Source organism: Eretmochelys imbricata, chromosome 27, assembly GCF_965152235.1.
Source record: "Eretmochelys imbricata isolate rEreImb1 chromosome 27, rEreImb1.hap1, whole genome shotgun sequence".
Taxonomy (NCBI): Eukaryota; Metazoa; Chordata; order Testudines; family Cheloniidae; genus Eretmochelys; species Eretmochelys imbricata.
In genome coordinates, this window is record NC_135598.1 from 13,331,461 (window position 1) to 13,354,552 (window position 23,092).

General features: G+C 53.6%; 1 protein-coding gene and 1 non-coding gene across 2 annotated transcripts in view; both read right to left on the bottom strand.

Annotated features, from left to right (window-relative positions):
• Positions 1-850: 850 nt before the first annotated feature.
• Positions 851-23,092, bottom strand: part of MED24 (mediator complex subunit 24) — a 34,851-nt gene continuing 12,609 nt past the window's right edge. The window contains exons 9-26 of the mRNA XM_077806128.1: positions 22,929-23,042; positions 21,530-21,577; positions 19,488-19,570; positions 19,104-19,190; positions 18,444-18,555; positions 17,519-17,661; positions 15,502-15,539; positions 14,621-14,703; positions 11,361-11,539; positions 10,976-11,075; positions 9,743-9,918; positions 9,282-9,546; positions 8,766-8,947; positions 8,166-8,259; positions 7,591-7,690; positions 4,154-4,234; positions 3,455-3,603; positions 851-2,553 (exon numbers count right to left, since the gene is read on the bottom strand). Of these exons, the coding sequence (XP_077662254.1) occupies positions 2,437-2,553; positions 3,455-3,603; positions 4,154-4,234; positions 7,591-7,690; positions 8,166-8,259; positions 8,766-8,947; positions 9,282-9,546; positions 9,743-9,918; positions 10,976-11,075; positions 11,361-11,539; positions 14,621-14,703; positions 15,502-15,539; positions 17,519-17,661; positions 18,444-18,555; positions 19,104-19,190; positions 19,488-19,570; positions 21,530-21,577; positions 22,929-23,042 (2,151 nt within the window). The 3' untranslated portion in view covers positions 851-2,436. The remainder of the gene's footprint in view (positions 2,554-3,454; positions 3,604-4,153; positions 4,235-7,590; positions 7,691-8,165; positions 8,260-8,765; positions 8,948-9,281; positions 9,547-9,742; positions 9,919-10,975; positions 11,076-11,360; positions 11,540-14,620; positions 14,704-15,501; positions 15,540-17,518; positions 17,662-18,443; positions 18,556-19,103; positions 19,191-19,487; positions 19,571-21,529; positions 21,578-22,928; positions 23,043-23,092) is intronic.
• Positions 15,029-15,136, bottom strand: LOC144258182 (small nucleolar RNA SNORD124). The gene has a single exon (XR_013344646.1). It is a non-coding gene; the product is annotated as a small nucleolar RNA SNORD124 (small nucleolar RNA).

Here is a 23,092-nt window from a genome sequence, read left to right on the forward strand (position 1 = left end):
GCATGCATGATCCGGGGGTTCATCCACACGAGCCACAGTCACACTCACTCAGGGATTTCCTAGGAAGCTCAGTCCAGTGTCCCTGACTGCCACCACTGGACCCTGACTCCATAAAAAAACACATGCAGTGGTTATCAGACGCACTCTCCCCAGGCAGGCTCACATCACATTTCAGAGGATGCTCTGGCTTCCAAGCACTTGTCAGAGCTGAGGGGAAGTCTGTTGATATCCCTGGGAGCTGTAGACAGGTTTGGGGGCTCTACCTCACTGTATGCATAGATCTTTTTCTCTCCTTAGAGCGGTATTTTTATTTTTAAAATTGATCTTGTATGTAAGAGTCATGGACCGCAGATCTGAAAGCAAAAGGAATCGATACAGTATAAATCTATTAGGCACAAAATAGAGTCCAAAGGGAATTACAGAAGATACAGATTGAGATAATGCTGCTGCCTCTGGGATGGAAAGCGGGGCAAGACTTCAGCAAGTGTAAGAATCCTTTCTTCTTGCAAGCAATGTTGGTTTCCTCTGGTTGGGGAAGGCAAGCTCCGGACTCCCCTACATTAAGGTTGCATTAAACCATTCTACCCCGCTTTCCCGTCGCGATGCATTCCACCAGGAGAGAGGAATGGGCACATTTTGGGCTGGCTTCATGAACAGCTGGGAAAAGCAGGCAAGAGCCGCAGCACACTAAGGCTGCGTTATAGGAAGGGGGAGAAAAGCACCAGGCTGAATTGAGAGAGAAGGAGCATTTGAAAGTTGTAGGGTGCGCTTGCTCTTCAGTTTACTGTATCTCAGAACCGCTAGCTCCTTCCTCTGCTTGGCGACAGGAGAGAAATGCCACAGAAAATGATCTGCTCACGGGGGTTTATTGTAGGTTTATTCAAGCCCAGGAGAAGCATCATTAGACATGGTACAAGTCAGTCGTAGCACACAACAGGTGTCTTACAGGGTGTCAGAAACACACTGGCCGGCAGAAGGGAATGAGCGTTTCAACCTCCGAAGGCGTGATGGAAAATTCCATGCTGAAATTCCCCCTCTGGCATCACCTGGGATGAACCCTCATTGCCCACGGACTTGAACTCAGCTTGCATCAGGTGGCAGAAGTGAGTCTGGTTCATTTCTGCCCAGGTCTCAGTGAGGGCATGTACTGCGGAGCACCGCAGTGATATCTGGACTGATTGGCAGCACCTGCTCAGGACAGGCCTGGGACAGGGGCTGCAGCAGGTCAGGCTGAGGGGCATCAGCAGAGCTGGGTGGGGGAAGCGGGCATAGCAACAAGGTGGCTCCAAGCCATCGTATTACTTGCTGTCCTCCACAAGCACTATGTGCCACCTCTTCCCCCTGCAACAGTGCCGTATCTGCCCTCCCTTGCACTGTTCTAGCTGCTTATCTTAGCAAAACTTAGGAAACGGGGTAAATCTAGCAGGAAGCTATTCCCACAGGAATCTGGGCACGCCCTGCCGACAGCCCGTCCCAGACGCACACGGGCAGGTGACATTACACGATGGAGCTAATCGGGACAGGAGGGAAGCATAAATTGTCTGCTGCAACATTTTGACTGCAGAGCCATGGCGGCTGCAAAGTTTGAAGACTCCCAAACCAGCAGAGGATCACGCCAGAGAAGGCTACAGAAGACATCACCACAACACCCCCTTTTAATCTAGCAAAAAATAGTTATGCCTCCCCTATAGATTTAAAAATACCACTGCAGAAACCCCTGGGATCTGCAACTCGCAGCAGGTGCCACCTTTGCTACCGACAAGATGTCATGTGGCTGCTGCTCTGTTGGGTGTTTGGAGACGAAGGCCCATGACACATTTGTTTCAGTCACCGGTCCATGGATGAAGCAGATAAAGCTGCACGTACTGGAGGCAGGAAGGCGTTGAGCAGCTGTGGGGTCCCCGGAGCCATTCTTCAGCTCCAGTTCCCGTGTCCAGGACTCAGTTGCAACTCCGCAGATCCAACAGCAAGTGGTGAAATATACCAGCTACTGGGCCCCCAGGGAAACCATCAGTCTCTCAAGATGCCACGTCTTGGCACAAAGGCTATTAGGGAAGTCCCAAGCATCTGGGCTTTATGAGAATAAAAAAAACTAGGTCTTAAAATATTAGGAAAAAAGATCCAAGAACAGCCAACAGCATTCAGCATCAGCAGACGATAGGGAACCACAATCCCACATGGGCTGGAGAGAACGGCACCTCTAACACGCCTAGTGCTGGGGAAAGCTGCTTCTCCAGCCACCCAGGCTGTTCCTGGGAATGAGGCACTGCTAGACTCAGGGTTCACTGGTGACTCGGAGTCTGCTCCACGGCAATGGTGTCCCCCTGGCATGGAGAACAGGCAGGATCCATGCAGCCAGAGATGATCCATTGTCCGCTCCCCCTGGCTTCTGTCCCGCCTTCCCCTCACCCAGCATCGCAGAAGGGGGAGCCGTGTTCACAAAGCGGCAATGGCCTTGGCAGCGACCCGGCGACCCAGGGGCAAGCTGAGATCTGTGATGGCCAGGACAATTTTGGGACTGGACATGGTGGACACTTTCACCAGCTCTGACACCTGCCCAAAGAGAGAGGGGAGGAGAAAAACGGATGACTGAAGGCAGCGTAGGACATGCCAGTGTTCTAGAGAGAGGGCTCAGAATAGCACATGCAAAAGCTACCAGCATGCAGGTCACCTGAGCCAGACGGTGGGACATGAGCCGGACTAGAAAAGGGAGGTGACCCTGCTGCCAGCGGGTTAAGATACAGGAGTCTGAGCCCAAACTCCTGCAGCTAGAGGCAACTTATGGGGCTGCTCTTCGGTGCTAGCAAATCAGGTACCCACAATAACAGCAATGCTTTGCCCACCTTTAGAGAGTCCAATCAGAGGATCTCAATGCACTTTGTGCCTCACAACCCCCTGCAAGGCGGGGATTAACCCCACTGTTCAGAAGGGGAAACTGAGGCACGGGAGTAGGCACGCTAGGTGCCCAAGGTCACACAACGAATCAGTGGTAAAACGGAGAACAGAACCCAGATCTCTTGACTCCTAGTCCCAGGCTTTAAACCACAAGATCAACTTTGCCTCAGGCAGCGGGACTGAGCTGCTATAACAACGTAGCCTTCTCTGTTAGGCCAAGGCCCAGGATACTGGCTGGAGACCCTGCCCCATATAACTAGCTCCCTGAGTCAGTTCAACGCTAGCAATCACCCGAGTTGCCCACGGTGTAAATTACTGACCCTCCACCTCCACTCCATCACGGTGAGGAGTTATAGGTCTGACCCGGCCTCATATTGGGCCAAGCTGGGATGATGAGTAAGCAGGCTCCAGAGGCAAGTGGCCTGACCCCAGATCGCTGGGACTTCCATGCCACAGCAGGGCCAGGCTCGGGCACTGCAGAGTGAAGCCCATGGGTCTGGCACGCAGGGGGCTGGGTCAGAGTTCTCAGCAGGGGCTGTGGACCAGGAGCAGGACTCACCATTGTGAAGGGCATGAACTGCAGGATGCTGCCGCGGCTGCCCTGCTCCAAGCAGTCCACGCACTCCTCCATGAACCACTGGACGAACTGGGTGTGTGTGCCGGCTGTCTTGGCTCCCAGGATAGAGGAGATCAGCAGGAAGAGGTTTGCTGGAGAGGAGGGGAGACGGATGAGTATTTGTAGCCTCAGGATCAGCTCAGGATTGGCAAAGGGCTGGGAGGTGCCTTCAGCACCTGGGGACCCGTTCATGGGCACCCGCTGTATCAGGGCTCCTGACTCTGCCAGGCTGCTCAAGAGGAGTCAGCACCAGAAGGGCTTTACAGCAGAAAACGTACCCAACCCCTGTGCTAAGGAGACCAGCCAGCGCTCTGCTGCCACCGGTGGGAAGGGATCCATGCTGTGAGCCTGCCATGCAGGGACGCAAGCCAGGTCCACGCCGAGGGGAATCAACAGGAGCAGTGACTACAAAAGCAAAGCCAGTTCAGAAAGGCACCTCCCTGGGGAGCCCATACACTGCAACTGACCAGGTGCCGCTCAGCACGACAGGGGCTGATTCCACCTTCCTCTGCTGCAAAGGGAGCTGTGGGCAGGATACCCGACCTGACAGGCCAATGCCTGATCCGATCCAGGCCTACGCTCCTGGAGAGCCCATGCAACCTCCTTATCAAGTCTGGGGACCAGCTCCCGCTTGGGACTCACCTAGGACTCTATTGAGAGGGTCCCTCATGCTGATGGTGTGAAGCTGGGAGGCAGACAGCGAACTGCTCATCGAACGATCTGCTGCAGAGGAGAACACACCCCGGTCAGGAGGAATAAGCCCACCGGGCACCTGCGCTCAACCACAGCTGCCAACGTTCCACCCCAGGCAAGATCAGGGACTACTGCCCCTTCCTAATCTGAACACCGCAGGACCATGGAGAAAACCAAGCCAGACGCACCCCCATCTCTGCAGAGAGGGACAGCCGAAAACTCCTGCTGTACAGAGCCCACTTGCGGGTGTGCTTTGCTCTGCCACTCGAGGGGTCTCCCTCCACCCTCAATGGGGGGCACATAAGATGCCTTCCCCAAACCCTCAGTTTTATCTCTAACACAGTGATACTCAGACTTCAGCGGTTCAGGAGCCAAATTAGTGATCAACATTACCCAAAAACGCCAGTCTTGTGAATTCATTGTCTCATTTACTACAATACTATATATCCATATTTAAATGGTATGATAGTAGAAATATTTAGTTTATATATTTATTTCTCACAGAAAATAAGTTAACAGTGTACTGCAAGTTGATAACTTAATTGGTTAATAACATAGTAAAAGCATCCTGCTTGTGTGATGTAATTATTAACCAATCTAAGTTACTAACCAGTGTCTCTTGCGGCTCTTTGCAGCACATTAAAGAGCCACTTGCGGCTCTCCAGGCTCATTCTGCTCTAACACAATCAAAGGCAGAAAGCTCCCTTGAAGCTTTCCCAGCCTTTGGGGGTATTTGGATCCAGGGCTTTGGTTTGGTCCATCACGCAGAAAGGGGAGTTATGAAGTTCGGAGCAAGATCCAACGCTGGCTCCAAATGCGAGGTGTTAAGATGATCTCTGAAGACAACACACATGTGGATTTGAGTTGCCATGTTAGCCCATTCCAACGCTGGAGTAGGAGAAAACTTGTTTCTGCTACCACGCTGGAAATTCAGACCCACAACACACAAACTCACTGTTTGTTTGAACTCATCACCTGGATTTCTATGTTGATCACCACACTGAGGGGATTGGTTATTGCCCATTGGCTCCTATCGTTAATATTACTGTAGGTCAATCGGATGTATCACAGGATTTTAGGCATTCTTGGATTGGACTAAAAAATGCCATGGCTAATTTTTGGATGTCACTGTGCTTCACTGTTGCACAAGCCCAGATGCTTCCTGAAAGCCAGCGAGGCAGGCAAAGCTTAACAGTGTTTATTACGAAGATGTATCTGTCTTCATTTCCCCAGCAATCCACATCTGGTCTGGCTTGAATAATGGCTCTGAACTGACACTCAGTAAAATCATGATTAACATAAAGCAGTAGAACATGTATATAGTGCCTTTCGTGCGGAAGTACTTGATAAAATTCAACTGATGCACATCTTGTTCTTGTGGTTCACATCACCAGCACTGAAATCAGCCAGCTCTGGGGTGGAACTCAGCAGCTGTTTAACAGCCTCACAACAACACTGCATGACAGGGCAGGGTGTTACTGATCACTTACTTAAATGTCATAACTGGGGACAGGAGGGTTCATAGACACGCTAGGCTGAAAGGGACCTTGAGAGGTCATCAAGTCCAGCCGCTGAGCTGAAGAAGGACCAAGTGAATCTAGACCATCCTGGACAGGCATTTGTCTAAACTGTTCTTAAAAATCTTTGGTTAGGGGGAGTCCACACCCTCCTGTGCAAGCCTGTTCCAGAGCCTAACCGCACGGCTCTTTAGAAGGCAGAATTCTAACATCGGAGTTAAAGTTTGACCAAGATACCAGAGTTTAACACTGCAACTTTCGGGAAAAGGACCACGGGACCTAGAATAGCCAAGGCAGTCTGAACCTCGGGTTTACATCTCAGCCAAAAGATTGCCCATTCGACAACACACAGCAGCCCAGTGTCCCTTGTTCAGTACTGGATCGCAGTGTGCTACCTATTGGCTCACCAACCTCACTTCCTACAGCAGCTTAAATTTTCTCTGGAGGTCTCACATCCAAATATTGATTGGGCCTAATTCTGCCTAGCTTCTGAGATCACGCAGGACCGGACAGGTGGCTAAGGATGCCAATGAAAAGCATATTCTCATGCAAATTGCTCGAGAACTATGTGTAAACTCAGGAAGCAGGATTTCCAAATCACTGCTCCATCACAGCAAATTAAAAAAAAACCCTACATGTCATGGAAAAGGGGAGAAAAAGGCACATTGAAAGGAAGAACAGGAAAGACGGTGAAATAAGGGGAAAACCACACAGAACGTCATGCATGTTTAAACAGCACAAAACCATGAGAAACCACCAGTTTAAAGGACAAGTGCTGAAAGGAAACTACTCAACAGATTGATGGGCTGGAGAATTGCAAGGGCATCTCTGATTCACTTCAGTCGAATCTGAGCGAGCACATTTCTGACCTGTAACATCCTGCTATATATAAGCCAAGAGCCCAGAATGCGTTTCCTGTTGGATCTGTCGCAACGATTATTCATCCGTACACCAGTAACAATCAAATGTTACATTCAAGGAGACTTGTGTGGAATTCTTAAAATTAGCTTCATTTTGCTTCTTTAATGAAGGCCGCGGCGGAGTGAAATTCCACACCCGTACATTTTTACCTGGATGGTACCAGCAGGGCCAGCTCCTGCAGGCGCTAGTTCGCCTGCAGCACGTTGCGGGGGGTCTCTGCCGCTGGCAGAGAGCTTTCCTGCCCCATACGCAAAGGGCGAACGCGAGGAAGATTTAACCCAAAAAGGGCCCTTGTTCTCAAGTGGGTGAGAGACACTGGGGTTAACCAGGTGTTAAAAAGCAGGGCAGCCTTCCTCACACTCATCCCCACGCAGGTCCGTCACGCATCGTAAGGAAGCAAACTGAGGCACGAGCCCAGCCTTCATTTCTGCTTCCCACCTTTATGGCTTCAAGTCACGAACGCCTCTTTAGTGACGCCTCTAAACCTTCCTCACCTTCTCCTCCACCTGGTCCCCAAACTGGGGTCATAGCACATCCCCCATGCCGTTGCTTACGGCTTTCTGTGGTCCGCCTCTGAAGACGCTGAACGGCTGCGTTCCAAACGAGAGAACGCTATCGCCCCACTGATGTAGAGAGCCTGAATCCATGAGGGGCTGAGCACCCTCCGCTCTCAGCCACCTCAGCTGCACAGATTCATGACTAAGACAAGTGCTTTGCATTGATACAGCAACTGACGCATACAAATATCAAGCAAGTCACCCTTGAGGCAGGTGGGTCAGTATTAACAGCCCCAGACCAAACAGAGGCAATGAAGTGATTGGCCGAGGTATCATCGGTGGAGGAAAGTCAGGAACAGAACCAGGGTCTCCTGATGCCCAGGTCCCCACGCCCAATGCCAGCCCACAGGCCACATTGCCTCTGGGAAGCTGGTGCCACAATTTCACTTACTAGGGCTGGACAGAACATTGGCGTCCTCCTCGTTGGAGCTCAGCAGGCGCATAAGCTTGGACGGCTGGGTGTCGTCCAGGGGGAACAGACTAATGTAATCCTGGAGAGGAGGAAAGCAGAAGATTCAGGCATGGCTGAGCTGGAGCTCGCTGGGCACCCCTAGCACCAGGAAGGTCTCCCGGCTTGGCTGCTATCCAGGCCGGCCTCACAGTCACACCCCTCCCTGGGGGCAGGGCGCAGCACGACTGGGTGAAACCAAGTGCAAGGCATGTGGCCAGGTGGGGGATTTTAACACGCAGCAAGCAGAGGGTAGTCCAGCTCCATGCGGCGGGATCACCGCATGCACTTGTGCGTGCGAAAACGGTCAAGAGAACAAACTTTACCAGCCAACCCCAAAGTATCCCCGAGAGACGGCAGCCTTCCCTTTATTAGAAAACCAGCTCTCTCAAAAACAATCCGGCTTCCAGCCCATCCTGAGTGGCTGCTTAAGATGGGTTTGCCCAGACGTGCACTGTCCACAGGATATAGATCCATGCAACCCAGAGACTTTGCACTCCACATACACACACACGTACCTCAATGTCCTCTCGGTGCCTCTTCCTTTGCCTGGCTGATGCTTGGCCCTTGTTGTGGGAGGAGTAGGAGCTCAGGGCGCACCACACAGAGAGCCTAGCGTGAGAATCACAGGAAAGGAAAATAGCGTGAACTGCAGGGGCGGTTTCCCTGGATTCAGTATCACCTCAGCAGCACAGCGGCCAGTGCTCAAGAGGATGTGGGTTCCTGCCTCCATGGCTGGCTCATTGTTTGGGGATAGCGTCATTGACAGCATGAGCTTCCCAACATGACACAGCAGCTTATCGCTTCCCCCTCGCCCCTACGGCTCTCCCCACTGAGCCCCACGCACGCAATCCAGGAGACTTCATGCCTCCTGCTAGCCTAGCCAGATTTGCTTAGTCATTGCTTTGAGCGAGGGAGGCCGTGTCTAGAGCAAGGGAATGGGCAAGCAGGATGCCTGGGTTCTATTCCCAGGTGTGCCACTGACTTGCCCGGAGAGCATGGGTCACCTCCAGCAGGGATCCCCAGTCTTCCCCCACCCCCCAGCTCCAAAAGCAGGACTCTTTGGTACACGTCTGTCAAAGGGCCCCCGACGGAGGCAGGCCAGGTGGTTCCCTTACTTGGCAAGGGCCTTGCCAGGCGGGTCCATCAGGGTGTGCCACTTGGAGGAATCGGTGAGCAGGCTGGGCAGGATGTGGCCCAGCAGGGATAACGTCAGCTGGTGCATGTCCAAGCAGAAGATGGCGTAGAGCAATTCCACTGCCCGCAGCGTGTGCTCCTTGCGGGTTTCCTTCAGCAGCTCCTAGCGGGAGATAGCGGGGGACAAATCAAGGAGTGGACTGACAGCCCTGCCACTATTGCCATGGACATGGGGATCTCTGGCAGCCATGGCTGTCACTCCTGCAAGCAACACACATTACCTGTGCACGTCCAGAAAGAGCAGCAAAAGGGAGGCAGTGGTAATGGTTAGAGCAGAGGTCTGGGAGCCAGAACTCCTGAGTTCTATTACCAGCTCCACTGTCAACTTGCCACTTCCTCCAACACCCCTGCCATCTGTGCCTTAATTTCCCCACATGGAAACCTGGCACCATTCTACATACAGCCCACCGGTGCAATGACTGCCCCCCAGCACGTACCTTGACCAGGTTGTTGCAGAACCAGTAGACACCTCCCATGTGCAGCAGCGTGTCGAAGATATGAATGGAGCGACTGTCGACCCAGCCCTTCTCCAGCACCTTGGTGAACACGCCTGTCAGGACCTCTTTGATGGGCTTCTTAGGGGGCAGCAGGTTCCAGTAGGGGATGGGGTCCGTCCCCGTGGAGGGGAATCGGATCTGCGTGGCCGTCTGCTGTAGGACGTCGGCGCACATGTGCTCCAGGATGGAGCTCATTATCACCACGCTGGGAAGCAAAGAGACACACGGAGCAAGCTGAATGAGAGGGCACTCCGCACCCACAGCCTGCTCTCTGCAGAGACCTCCTTCCGGCAATGTCCAGTTTGAGATTTAAAGCTACAAGAGGCAGGAAATCGAGCCCTCCGGAGACAAGGCCCCAGCCACATGGCTGCTGTCTTTCCCCACATGACCGCCCCCCTCACCGCTCGTTGTAGAACTGCAGCGTGTTCTCGCTTTGCAGGGATGTGGCCAGCTGCCGGATCATCTGCAGCGACTTGTCTCGCTCGTCCAAGCCCAGCATGCGGACGTGGGCCACCAGCCAGGCCATGGCGCACACGGCCATGCTGCACACCTTCCCTTTGATGTTATCCGTGATTTTCTGAGGGCGAGACACAGGCAAACGGCTGAGGTTCTGCACGAGACACAAATGCTGCCCCGCCCTCTTTCCAAAGACACTGCTCTGTTTCACATCACTGGGGGGTCCTGAAGCAACAGAACCAAATCCACCCCAGTGCAACTCCATCCGTTTCGGGGGGTGGGTCTCGCCCCAGGGCCTTGCCCAATCCCTGCTGAAGGCAGTGGAAAGCTTGGACCAGCCCCTCGGTGGCAAGTGCTGAAAGCGAATGGTCGTACGCAGCGTTTCTATGGCGCTCTTTCTCCCCAGACTGCAGAGCACTTGATAGACTGGGGCAGGATCAGTGTTGAGATCCCCCAGTACAGATGGAGAAACTGAGGCACAGAGAGGAGCAGCACCTCGCCCAAGGTCACAGGGCAGCGAGCAGGGCAGGATTTTGTACACATCTCACCCTACCAAAGGGCTGAATGTTTGTAAGTTTTGCTCTCTGGAGGTGTCTGACTGCTGAGGAGCAAGAGATACACTTTGCAATAAAGCATCTGAGGGAAATGCCCAGTGGGGAAAGCTCCCACCAAAGAGCAAAATCTGGACCCCACAATGCAGGACAAGAGACTCGGTCCTAACCGAGAGTTTACACCCGCATCCAGTTTCACTGGCATTAGACACTTACATTGTGAAGGCTGGTACCACTGAGCACGTGACAAACAGATCACACTTATGGTGAGCGGTGATATTCCAAGCATGGTTTCTTTGTTTTAATTGAAGGCTGATGAAAGATGCTGGATTGACCATTCTAGAGACGGACATCCCTGTTTACCAGGCCCGGTAACCCAGGGTTCTCTCTCTCACCCCTCCACCCCCACCCCACTGTGCTGAACCCCTATCCTGGAGGGGTGGTATTCAGAGCAAGAAGGGCATTCGGCCCCCAGGACCCGCTCAGGCTTCGGGTGAGTCTGTGAGGCGAACATTTGCAAACCTGCCTTCTGGAAACACCCAGCCCAGGGAGGTTTGTGCCGCGGCTCTACCCCCGTGGGGCAGGGCTCCCCTAAGGTGCCCGGGGAGGAGCCAGTGGCACGGCTACCTGGATCGACTCAAAGGTGAGCACTCCATTCTCCCAGGCATTGAGGATCTCCAGGATGGCCGCCGAGATGCTGAGACATACCTCGTGCCACTTCATTTGCCTGCCGGGAGGGGGAGGGGGAAACAGAGGGAGACCCGGTCAGGGGCACAGGGTACCTTTAAACGCTCACTCACCACGACCCTACCAGCCCGAAGGGGCAAGTCACGTGCTGGCGGCAGCGTGGGTCCCACAGGCAAGCCGCGCTGCTGGCCATCAGCCTAAGCTGGCTTCTGGTAGAATGGGCTCAAGCAAACGGCTCTGTTGGGAATCTAGCTCAGCCCAGGCTGGAGTATGGGTGGGAGTCGGGTCCCCCCACCACCACCACACACACAGGGGAGCTACGTACACCAGCTTCATTTCCGAGGAGCTGTTCAGCAGAGCAACCAGCGATTCCACCTTGGTGGAGTCAGGCCGGAAGCAGGGATGATCTGGGTTGAGGATTTTCCCCTCCTCCGGCATGCAGGTCTGCATCCAGGTCTCGAAGAACGGCACCTCACCCGTGGGGCTGGACTCAGAGAGGATCACCTGGAAAGAGGTCCCAAGCAAAGGCCCCCTAAGAGAACGCGGAGCAGCCCAGCCAATGCACAGCTCACAGCTGATGCAACAGCAACACACAGTGGCCAATGTGGCTAATGCCAGGGGACTATTCCTGAGGGAAAGGCAAATCTCCGTGGTTCTGGCCAGTCCCAATGAGGCGAGTTACTCTCTGCCCTTGAAGTGTCACTCTCCCACGGGATTCTCCTTCCCTTCCTGTTGTGCTCTGCACAGACTGCACATTCCACCCCAGAGGTGGCTGCATTTCAGTGACGGAGTGGAAGCAGGTCCTATGTCAGCCTCTAAAAAGTACTCTTTGGATGGAGGAACGACTGCCACCAGGACCTGGCGTATCTGTCACGAGCAAGGATTCTTGCCCTGCCAACTCCTTGGGTGCAGAGTGCCCCCAAGCCCTCCTAGGGAGCATCCCTTGCTTCCCTACAAACCAATCACTCCAGGTCCCTAGCAATGTTTTGGATAATGACTTCCCAATACACCTGTGCACAGGAAATCCTGGCAGTGAGGTAGCCAAGGATTATCCTGGGCTTGCAGGAGCCGGGATGTTTGCATCAGGCTGGCCTCCGCGCCTTCGGTTTGCTGGTGTGTGGAGCTTCCCCTAGGCCCCCCCAGCCCGGTGAGCTGGGACAGCACCCTGCAGGCTCTCACAGCCCGCAGTTAGGAAGGAAGCAGGACTGGGGGAGGAGCCGACAAGGAGCCAGGCTCTGCTGCACAGCGGGCCAAGTAAAGGATGGAAATACCAGAACGCAAATCAGCTGCAATGCAGCCGAGCACCAGGGACTCCAGCTGAATCAACCCACAGCACAAGGTTAAACCAAAAGAAACCCGTCTCGGGAGGAGTCACGCCTCCCCCAAAGAGCTGTTTCACTAGCTACCCAATTCCTTTGCCCAGATATCTGCCCCCTTTAACGTTCTCTGGAAGCAGATCTGGGCATGTGCGACATGCCAAAGGACTGTGAACGGCTAGGGTGTAGGCATTGCCTTCCTTGGCCCTGCTGCTTCATTGGCTGTATGGTACCGTCACGGGGGGCCTGTGGGAGTTCGGCTTTTAGAATCTCCAAATGGGAGACACGGCTGTGAATTTCCCTGTTCAGAATACAGGAGGCTGCTGCCTGGCCCACTGGCTGGACTGTGCACTGACATACAATGGAGCGGGGTTGGATTGCGGAGTACGGCTGGCTCCCAAGCTGTGGAGATTCAAGAATACCCGTATATTTCCCTACCGAGTATATAGGACTATTACTGCGCACTGCCCTAGCCTTCTAAGACAACACAAACAGTAAGCAAGGCCCACAAGGCCCCGAAGAGAGACATGTTAGGATTACTTTAAGCAGCACCAAAATGCAGCCACCTCTGGGGTGACATGCCATTGCTGTTCAGCAGAACCCAGCCAAGCTGCACAAGACTTTATGATGGAAAGTAATTAACAACAAAGCCAGCTGAAGTGGCAGGGTGAGTTTACTAGCAATCCTTTGTTCCTTTCTATCTCCTCTCTCCAAGGATCTACCAGTACCTTCCAAACATTACTGAATTAATCCTCACCGCACTCCTGAGAGGTGGGCACTAGAGACTGGGAAACTGAGGCAGAGAGCAGGGAAGTGGCTTATTCAAGGCCACAGAGAGAGTCAGTGGCACAACCAGAAACAGAACCCAGAAGTCCTGACTCCCCTGTCCTAAGCTTTATCCTCTGTAAGTTAGAAAAAGGGAGGTAGGCTGGGAATTTACCCAGAATAGAGAGGTTAACTCCCCAAATACAAACATGTTTAATAGCGGGGAGAGAGTTCCCCTTACCCACCCCTGGAGCTGCTCACCACTAGACTGTCTGTACGGTATTCATACAGGCTAGGACAATGCTGCATCCTTACCCAACTGGGGACCTGGGGGCAAATGGGGGAGAAACAGACCCCCCAGAATCAAACAGGAACATGGACATGGACAAGCGAAAGAGCTGGCGTCTCTGAGCCAGCGTTAGTGCCTTCTTTCATGAGCATGACCATGTTAACTGTAGTTGCACAGCGCCCCCATGTGGGCATCCTTATATATTAATCTCAAAACTGAGCAGGATGAGAGGATTCAGAGATGGAAAGAGACGTGGTCGATCACTGAGCCCATCTCGCCAGAGGTTAATCCGGACCCAGCTCTAGGAAACAAAGCAGGAGTGGGAGGGGATGGTTTTTTCTATCTCCGACTCCTGTGACGTTACAAGGTTACGCCAAATGCCCGCACTCTGTGGGTCTGACACGAGAGGCAGCGAGGGGAAGGAAAACGAACAGAGTAAACCAAGGTCAGGAGCGGCCATCGATTTTCACAGGGTCACAGACTTTAAGGCTCTGATCATCTGATCGGACCCCTGCAGGACATTCAGCCAGGGATCCCTGCAGCAGATGAACCATTCTGTCATGCCCAACAATAGGGGTGGCCTCGGTTTGGGGGCGCCCAGCTGGCAGCCCCTTGACCTGGTTTTCACAGGTGCTGAGCACCCGCAGTTCACTTCAGCTGGAGTTCTGGGTGCTCTGTGCTTCTGGGGAGGGGAAAAGAAAAACCATCAGGCCCTCAGCTAGCAGCTGAAGACAGCAGCCACTGACAGACTTTTGGCTGGAAGTTAATTTCATGCGTCCGTTGGCCCGAGAGCAGAACAGAACAGGAGTTCCCACAGCTTCCAGGACTCTTGCTCTTTCCAAACCCAGCCCTCTCTTTTCCAAGCTGAAAGGAAGCAGGTGAAATTAAATGCTCCGATGATCTCTGCACAGAGAGCCCTAACGTGATGCTCCCAGTGGGTCACCATCTGTGGCGATCAAACCCACCACCTCTGGATCCAAAAGCATAAGCTTCTGTCGCCCAAATGAAAAGACCCAGCTCCGTTAGATGCGCCCTCTACGTGATCCAGCCACCAGAGGGACACCAAGAGGGACACAGCGCATTAGCCTAAGCTATAGAAGTGCTGTATGGTCTGAGCTCAGGTTTATTCGTTCAGGATCTCCTAGCTGGATGGCACGAGGTCAGGCTTCCTGGAGAAACCGGTCCACAGAGCCACACGCACGGGGGGCAGCCTACCTCAGAGCCGTAGGTCTGGGCGACGTGGCACAGCATGAGGAAGGAAATGTCGAACAGCAGGGCCCTGACAGAAGCCGCTTTGGCTGTGGAGGAGAAACCAAGCCATTACCAGAGGAGCTTTCCAACCCCAGTTCGCCCACCTCCTTCCCTCAAGGCCCCAGTGGGATGCTGTGGAGGGACCTCCCCCACCCCACTGCACTGGAACATGCTGCCTCCCGTGGGGCGCCGCTCCTGCCAGCAGGGAGAGCAGGTCGGTGCTCACACCACCCAGATCTCCTGCATAGCGGCCTCACCTGAGGGACCAACATGTCCAAGGGCAGGGAACTTTCACTAGCTCCCACCCCGCATCCTGAGCTGAGACCCTGCTGCACCACTAAGTGGCCATGGAGCCTGGAGCTAAGCCTTCCCTCCAGCCAATGGAAGGTCAGAGCATTTCACATGTTTAATCACATGCAAATATATTCATAATCCTTATCTTGGGTCCTGTGCTCAGACATCATCCCTTCCAAAGAGGGAGAGGCTAAAGGGCACTGGCAGCAGGCCAATCTCCCCCTCCCGCCGGGGAAGGAAGGGGGACTCTTCTCCCGCACCCCCATCACAGAGCCCCCTGATCTGCAACTGAGCTGGGGACGAGCGGCGGGGGCTGCAGGGCAATGCACACGTGCTGCCAGAGAGGATAAAGAACCCCAGTGAGCCCTGGACCCTGCCAGAGGGAATCAATGCCCCCTTGTGCAGGCCCCTGGCTGGGACAGTGCTTTCTACTGTTACCCTACGGCATTAACTCTTTCAGACCGGGGGTGCTCTATGAAAGGGCCCGGGCCCAGCTCCTCCACACTCAGTCGTAAGGGGCTCTGCAGTTCCAGCTGCCCTGTCACACTTACAGCCTTCTCCGCTGATGTGCTTGGTAAATTCGTTCAGCCTGAAGAGAGGCAGAGAAAGAAGCAATGAAGCGCCATAGCCGAGGGTTCGGTCTCTGTGGCTGGTGAAACTGAAACCTCTTTATCCCTAGGGCAGGGAAGGCTGCCCACACCGGCTGCCCACGCCAAGCCTCCTCCACCCTCACTTGCCACAGCAGCTCAGGCCCAGCTTGGACCCTCTCCCCAACCGGGGCCAGCCTCCCAGTTCCCACCGGCTCCTTTCTCTGCTGGCTCCATGGCGCAGGCCCCGTCTGAAGATGGAAGGGGAAGGAGACCAGACGCGGGGCTGGGACTCCTTAGGCCTGGGTTCAGTTCCCAGCTCAATGACATGTCCCCTCTGGGCTTCCATTGCCCAGGGTAAAATGGGAATGACCCTTGCTCTCCCCCACCCATTGCCTGGTCTGGTTAGCCTGGGAGTCCCTGCTGTTAGGGTTAGGGTTAGAGGCCCCAGCCAACCTGATCTTGGCCTCTAGCCGCTACTGCTCCATCCATCAATCCTAGCAGAGTAACAGCATCTGCCACATCTGACATGGGTGCACTGAACAGGGGGGATTCAGGCTAACCCAGGAGATGGCACCCTGTACATTAACACACGCACACCTGTTCTAAGAAGCCAGCACCACATCAACCCGACCCACTACCAGACCCCAGCTGCACTGGCTGTTTGGTTCGCACTCTCTTTTCATATGCTTTAGTGGTTTGAAGATTTGAATGTGTGCAAAATAAAAATGACTCCAAACCCCAAGCCTGGGTTCTGCCCAAGACTGGTCTGACTATAATAACAATTCCCAAGAATGATTCCAGCTGACAGGCAGGGCTTTAACGTGTCAAAATAGGAAAAGGTCCTGCTTATTTATATTACCCCAGTGCTTGGACACCCCAGTTCGGATTATACTGGGTGCTGCACAGAAAACAAGTGAGAGGTATCCCTCTGCCCCAGAGCTCACAATCTAAATAGACTAAGCCCGTCTACATTAGGAGCACTTTGCTGCTACAGGAACACCAGTATATAAATCTCAAGAACGCACGGCTAGCGTGGACGCAGCTAAAGCTGCACTTTCCTGGTACAGTAAAAGTGCCCCACGCAAACAAAACAGGCGATAATCGGTAAAAGTGCAGCGTTGTCAGTTTAGCTGCATCTACACTAGGGGCTCCTGCTGGCACAGCGAGGTGGGTCAGGGATCACATCCCTGACTGACATAGCTACTCTGGCAGAATTTTGTAACGTAGACATAACCTAAGGAATGGAGGGGAAACTGAGGCACAGAGAGGGGAAAGGACTTGCCCAAAGTTGCACAGCAAGTCCACAGCAAAGCTGGGAATAGAACCCAGAAGTCCTGACTCCAAGTGTATGCCCTGTCCACTGGGCCCGGCTGCCTCAAGTTGGCTTACCATGTGCACTCCCACATCAGCTGGTTTTAGAGTACACGAGTTCAACCTCACAATTCTAGCTACTTATTTTTAATGCACCATCCAACACCGCAGCTTTTCCCCTGCCCGCCTGGGGACAGCGAGGGATTTTAGCGAGCAAGCAGAGTAGCAGGGCTGTTTGTTTTCGATATCATGGCTGGGGCAGGTGGATTTTGTGCCTGGGTGGTATGTTTCCAGCACAGGAGGCTAACAAACCCCCCCGCATAACGATCTGAGCTCTGAACATCTGCAGACCTATCCCGAGATTGCTGAAAAGCACTGATTAAAGACACGTTCTCAAAGCACCACAGGGGGCTTTGCTGTACAGCTCCCACTGCCAGCCAAGGCAGATGCGTGACCAAAGCCAGCTGCGTTGCTGCACCCATAGCATGAGAGGACACAAAATACAGATCGATCCAGCCTCGTTATATCTCCTGGATGTTTGCGGCCACCTGCTTCCCTCGTTTTGCTCAGAGGTGGGAGGTCTGAGGCACAAACAGGTGACACAGCTGACATGACACCCCGCGCCCAGCGATAACCCAGCACAGACAATCTCTCTGGAGTCACTCACTTGATGAACTTCCGAGCAAAAGATTTCAGCTTCCCCGTCGCTGCTGCAGCTGCCAACAGCAGATCCAGGCTCTTCCCAGACAGCATGTGGCCCAAGACGCCTAGTAGCCCCTCTGGGGATTTGGAGTGATCTGCATCCATGGTCTAGTGAAAAAACGGGGGGCCGGGGAACAAAGCAGTTTTAAACAGTGTTATAAAGCGGCTGTAGAAATCTGGGCATGACTGGAGCTCTCCGATTGGCTGTCGGTAACGCCATATGCAAGTCAGTCCTCATCAGAAGCCCCGTGGTTCTGGTCTACATGAGAAAACAAGAGATCCCGTCTCCCCAGAGGGATAAGCCCTGCCAGACGGTGCTCTAGCGTTGCTCAGCCACCACCCAAGGAGAGCTGTCATTACCCATAATCCACCACCGGCTGCGGCTCAAGTGGGACCTGTGGGACAAAATGTACTTGCTGATTCAGAAGCTGGGGAGCGGGGCGGCCCTAACAATGCAGGGAAAGACTGCATCCGCCTGCGTGAGCTCTGTGTGCATTATCCAGAGAGAAAGGAGCCGGGAGCAGGACGTACACAGAGCTCTCTGCCTGCAGAGGCCTGAGTCATGCTGTTACAGCCCAAGTGCTTGAATATGCTGGATAAGGTCACCGCTTCCAGGCGTGGCTAAAGGGGTGGCTTGGCATGGGGAACAGCCCCTCTGACTCTTACAGCCACTACAGCAGAACAGGACACCCGTCGATCCCAATGGCGCGGCACAGGGCTGCTGGCTGCCAGCTGCCCGCAGTGAGCCTGCCTGCAAGGCTGACTAGAGGTGCCGCCTTTCTCCCAGCACTGGGAGAGAACCTGGAGCATTACAGCCGCTCACAAGCGATCAAGGGTCCCAGGTGTCCACAGCGGTCTGGGACAGGGGCGAGGAGCACTGGGGAAGTTACCTTGAGGATGTTGGTGACAGTGGGCTCGGCTCTCAGGATGAGCCCCGGGTTGGGCTGGATGTTGGCATTCTCTGCCGATTTCAAGCGTGGCGCGTGCTCCCGGTCGGCCGTCCTGGGGGAGATATGCACGGAGATGAGGGAATCAGAGAGGAGGGGCCCCCTCTTTCCCCTGCTTTCCAAACAATGTCCTTTGGGTCTGCGATCCCCCACTCCCTTCACCAAAGTGTGCCATCTACACCAAACGGGACAGGGTTAATACAGCCCGCGGGAATCCAGCACCCACGCCCCTCCCCACATAGGGAGCCTGTGGCCAGCCAGAGCAGCAGATCTGAGCCGAGGAGGCAGTTCCCTGGGCTGACAAGGCCCCCTTCCCTCCCAGTCCCCATAGTGTGCTCAGCAGAGACCAGCAAAGGCCTTTCTCTTCCGGCTGACACACCTAGTGTCTTTTAGCCCCCGCCTCTGACTGACTCTTCCTTTAGGGTTTTGACGTCTGGTTAGATCCAAACTGTCCCGTTAACTTCCTCATAGCGGAATAAAGACACCCAGAGCCCCCAGAACCCAGTGATTCCCCAGGGAAAGGGATGGCAGCAAGACTCAGCTGCTATCAATGTGCAGGAATTTCACAGGGGAACTCCCAAAGCGGCAGAGCTGGGGGCCTACCGTTTGGCGACCAGGTTGGTCATGTTGGCTTCAGACAGCAGTCCCTGTTTGCTACACTCCTGCAGGAGCAGACTGGTACAGTCACAGCTGGAATTGAGAGAGATGGAGCTAAGAGCACAAGTTTTCTACTAGATATTAAACCCAGGACACAGGCCAGTTTACCCATTCGGGGCTGTGGGGCTCCTCCGGCATGAGAGACACGCTGTCCCCATGGTTCTGCGCGCAGCCCAATGGTTTTCAACAGAATCCAGTCATTCCCACAGCAGCGAGGAGGAGGAAAGACCCCGCACATGGCATACAACAGCCGTGCCCTTCCACATGCTTAGGCCCTTTCCCCTGGGTGCTCCGAGGTCAGGCGCAGACACGGGAGGGAGAAGCACTTACTTGCATCGCTGATCAGCTTTGTCCAGCAAAGGGGTGAGTTTCAGCAGGAACTCAAAGGCACAATTCACATCCTCAGTGAAATCCTGCAGCCACACAAGAGGCAAGAGCTCGATCAGACCTCGCTTCACAAGGTACAAGAGATTCTTTCAGCTGAAGCAACAAAGCCACTTAGAAACTTGGGCTCGATTCTGCCCCATCAGCTGAATAACTCTGCACAGCTTCACCTGGTGGACCAACAGAGTGTTGGCTGGTCAGTGTGACGTTAGCAAAGGGATGGATTATCCTATGGTGCTTCTGGGACACAGGGAAGGCTGGGCGGCCAGAATCTGATGTTCAGAGGTGCCGCCTCCCACTGAAGTCAGAGCACGGCAGGAACACAACCCTCAGCAGCAACAGGAGCGCCAGACACTTGCCATGAAAGTCAGGCCCCAACCTCTGCTCATGCATTACAAGCTGACATCCACTGCTCAGCAAGGAGAGGGAGGAGATCCTTAGAAATGGGTTGGGTTGGTGTTTTCTGCGGAAAAGGACCTAGGGGTGACAGTGGACGAGAAGCTGGATATGAGTCAGCAGTGTGCCCTTGTTGCCAAGAAGGCCAATGGCATTTTGGGATGTATAAGTACGGGCATAGCGAGCAGATCGAGGGACGTGATCGTCCCCCTCTATTCGACATTGGTGAGGCCTCATCTGGAGTACTGTGTCCAGTTTTGGGCCCCACACTACAAGAAGGATGTGGATAAATTGGAGAGAGTCCAGCGAAGGGCAACAAAAATGATTAGGGGTCTAGAACACATGACTTATGAGGAGAGGCTGAGGGAGCTGGGATTGTTTAGCCTGCAGAAGAGAAGAATGAGGGGGGATTTGATAGCTGCTTTCAACTACCTGAAAGGGGGTTCCAAAGAGGATGGCTCTAGACTGTTCTCAATGGTAGCAGATGACAGAACGAGGAGTAATGGTCTCAAGTTGCAGTGGGGGAAGTTTAGATTGGATATTAGGAAAAACTTTTTCACTAAGAGGGTGGTGAAACACTGGAATGCGTTGCCTAGGGAGGTGGTGGAATCTCCTTCCTTGGAAGTTTTTAAGGTCAGGCTTGACAAAGCCCTGGCTGGGATGATTTAACTGGGAATTGGTCCTGCTTCGAGCAGGGGGTTGGACTAGATGACCTTCAGGGGTCCCTTCCAACCCTGATATTCTATGATTCTATGATTCTATGATTTTACTGTGGAGTTCCCAGCCCTCAAAACAAAATCACCCACAGAGATAGCAAAAGAGCACTGTGGTAAATGATAAGAGCAGCCAAGCAGGGATGACTTGTGACCTCTGGCTATAAACCTTCCCCCAAGGGGTTTCAGCCTAGACCAGCTATCACAGTGGTACCCCATCCTCCCATCACACCCTTGAGGCCAGGAGTTTGTCTCCTCCCCCGGTTATGTCTCATCTTTTAGACTGTAAGCTCCTTGGGGCAGGCAGTGCCCTTGACCACATGGCCCCGATGTTGCCGAGACCTACGCACATGCTTATGGTTACGGACACGAGGGGACCTGCTGACCAATCAGATCGTTCCTGGTGCAAAGCTGAGCACGGGCCTATGTCTCTGAGGGAGCAAGGTCTATATTTGTCTAGTACAACAGAGCCCCAAACTGGCTGTGGGGTGGGGTTACACAGAGCCCCTGCTACGGGGGGAAGGACCACCCTGGTATGAGAGGCACATACAACCCCGGGCAGAGTTTCAGAGAGTCCCTGAAACAGAGGGAGGTAGGAGGGTGGCAAGAGGGATGCAAGGAGCCCCTGGTGTGTACAAGTTCAGACGACACAAGTTACAAAGCATGTGACCTCCCAGGCTATTAGACCGTAAACTCTTTGGGGAAGTGATTGTCTGCTACTCTGGGATTGTTCAGTGCCTAGCACAACAGAGCCTCCATCTCATCTGGTCCCTGGGCACCTCCTTTACAAACATGATCTGTGTGTGTGTGTATTTTGTGTACACACACACATGCACTGTAAATGATCAACACTAAATACCAACAGTCACAGCAACTCACCTTCTCTCCCTGGGGATATTTCTTTAGTTTAACCAGAACCTGAGGGATCTGAAAGAAACAGTTTTTTAAAACATTCAGATCTAGCCCAAGAGATCCTGGGTGCAGAGACTCAGACTCATGCAGCACGATACGTGGCTCGCACCCAGGCATCATGGCACAAGACACCAGCCCTAGAGGAAACACCCCTAAGAGCTGCCCCACAGAACTGCATCAGCGACCCATCTAGTCAATGCCCTGGGACCATCTGTTCCCGAGGAAGGTGGGAGGAAAGCCCCCTCGTGGACATTTATGGAATCACCCACACAGAAGGGAAGTGTCACAGTTTCTTCCTAACCCATCTCTCAGAGCTGAAGCAGGAGTGTCTGTTCATTTCCATTAGGTCCCCGATTCCCTTCACACCTGTCAGTCCCAGCGGAGATTACTGGGGATGAGATGGAGGAATACGAAGTTGGAATGTGTTGAGCTTGTTCTGTGGTCAGTTCCCGTCCACCGTCCCATTTTTTTTTTTTTTTTTTTTTTTTTTTTTTTTTTACAAAAAGCGGACAAGAGCTGGGACAGGGGATCCAGGGCCATAGGCTGCTGTTTACATTGGGGAGAGGGGAAAGAAAGACGCTAAACACATAACCTTTCAGTCTGCCAAGGACAAAGGAGGAATGTGAAAAAGGAACAGCACCAGGGTCTTAACACAACACTTATTCCCCCTCTGATCGAAATCAGACAGTCACTTAGCATTTATAAAGCATTCTGCAAGGCTATCACCCCTGCTTTACAGATGGGGAAACTGAGGCGGACATGGCCAAAGCAACATGGCAGTGCTAAGAACAGAACACAGGTCTCCTGGCTCTCAACCCTGTGCTTTAACCACCATCCCCACATTGTACACCGGGACCAAAAGCTCCAAGGAAAAAGGCATGAGGCATGGGGGGGGAAGGAGGCAGAGAACCTACTGAGATCTGAACCTTGGGATCATCTCTCCGTTGCTGAGCCAGCTCTTGGCTGACAAATAAGATCAGGGCCTCTCTGCATACAGCTGGATAAAGTCAAGCCAATGTCATATCCCACAAGGGTGCAGGTTCTCCATTAAGCCAAGACCAACCGCGCTCCACAGCCAGGAACAAAGTGACACGAAAGCTGTTTTGCTAAACTAAAATAAGCCTGACAAATCAATGTTTGGTGGCTCGTGTAAACGGATGCTGCCTGCAGGCTCAGCCTCCGAGCCTGCAGTTTAACATGCTCTGTACAGCTGGGGCATGAAAAGGGTCCCCGGGTGTGGGGGGACGCAGTGGGAGAGGAGAGGTAATTGCTCGGCCAGGTTTTGGTGCTCAGCAGGTCCTGGGGGAGCCAGGCAGCGACAGACTCCGGGCTGTCGGCTGGGGCAGGATGCAGGACAAGGGGTTACCTTAAGGAAGGTGAAGGCCGTCCATTTCAGCTCCTCCGTCCCCTCTGGAGACTCGATCAGGCCCACAAAGCAGGCTTTCCAGATCTCCAGCACAAAAAGCGGTGAGGGAATGCGCTACAAGTGGGATGGAACAGATCTCAGACCCAGAGAGTCCAGTGTATGCC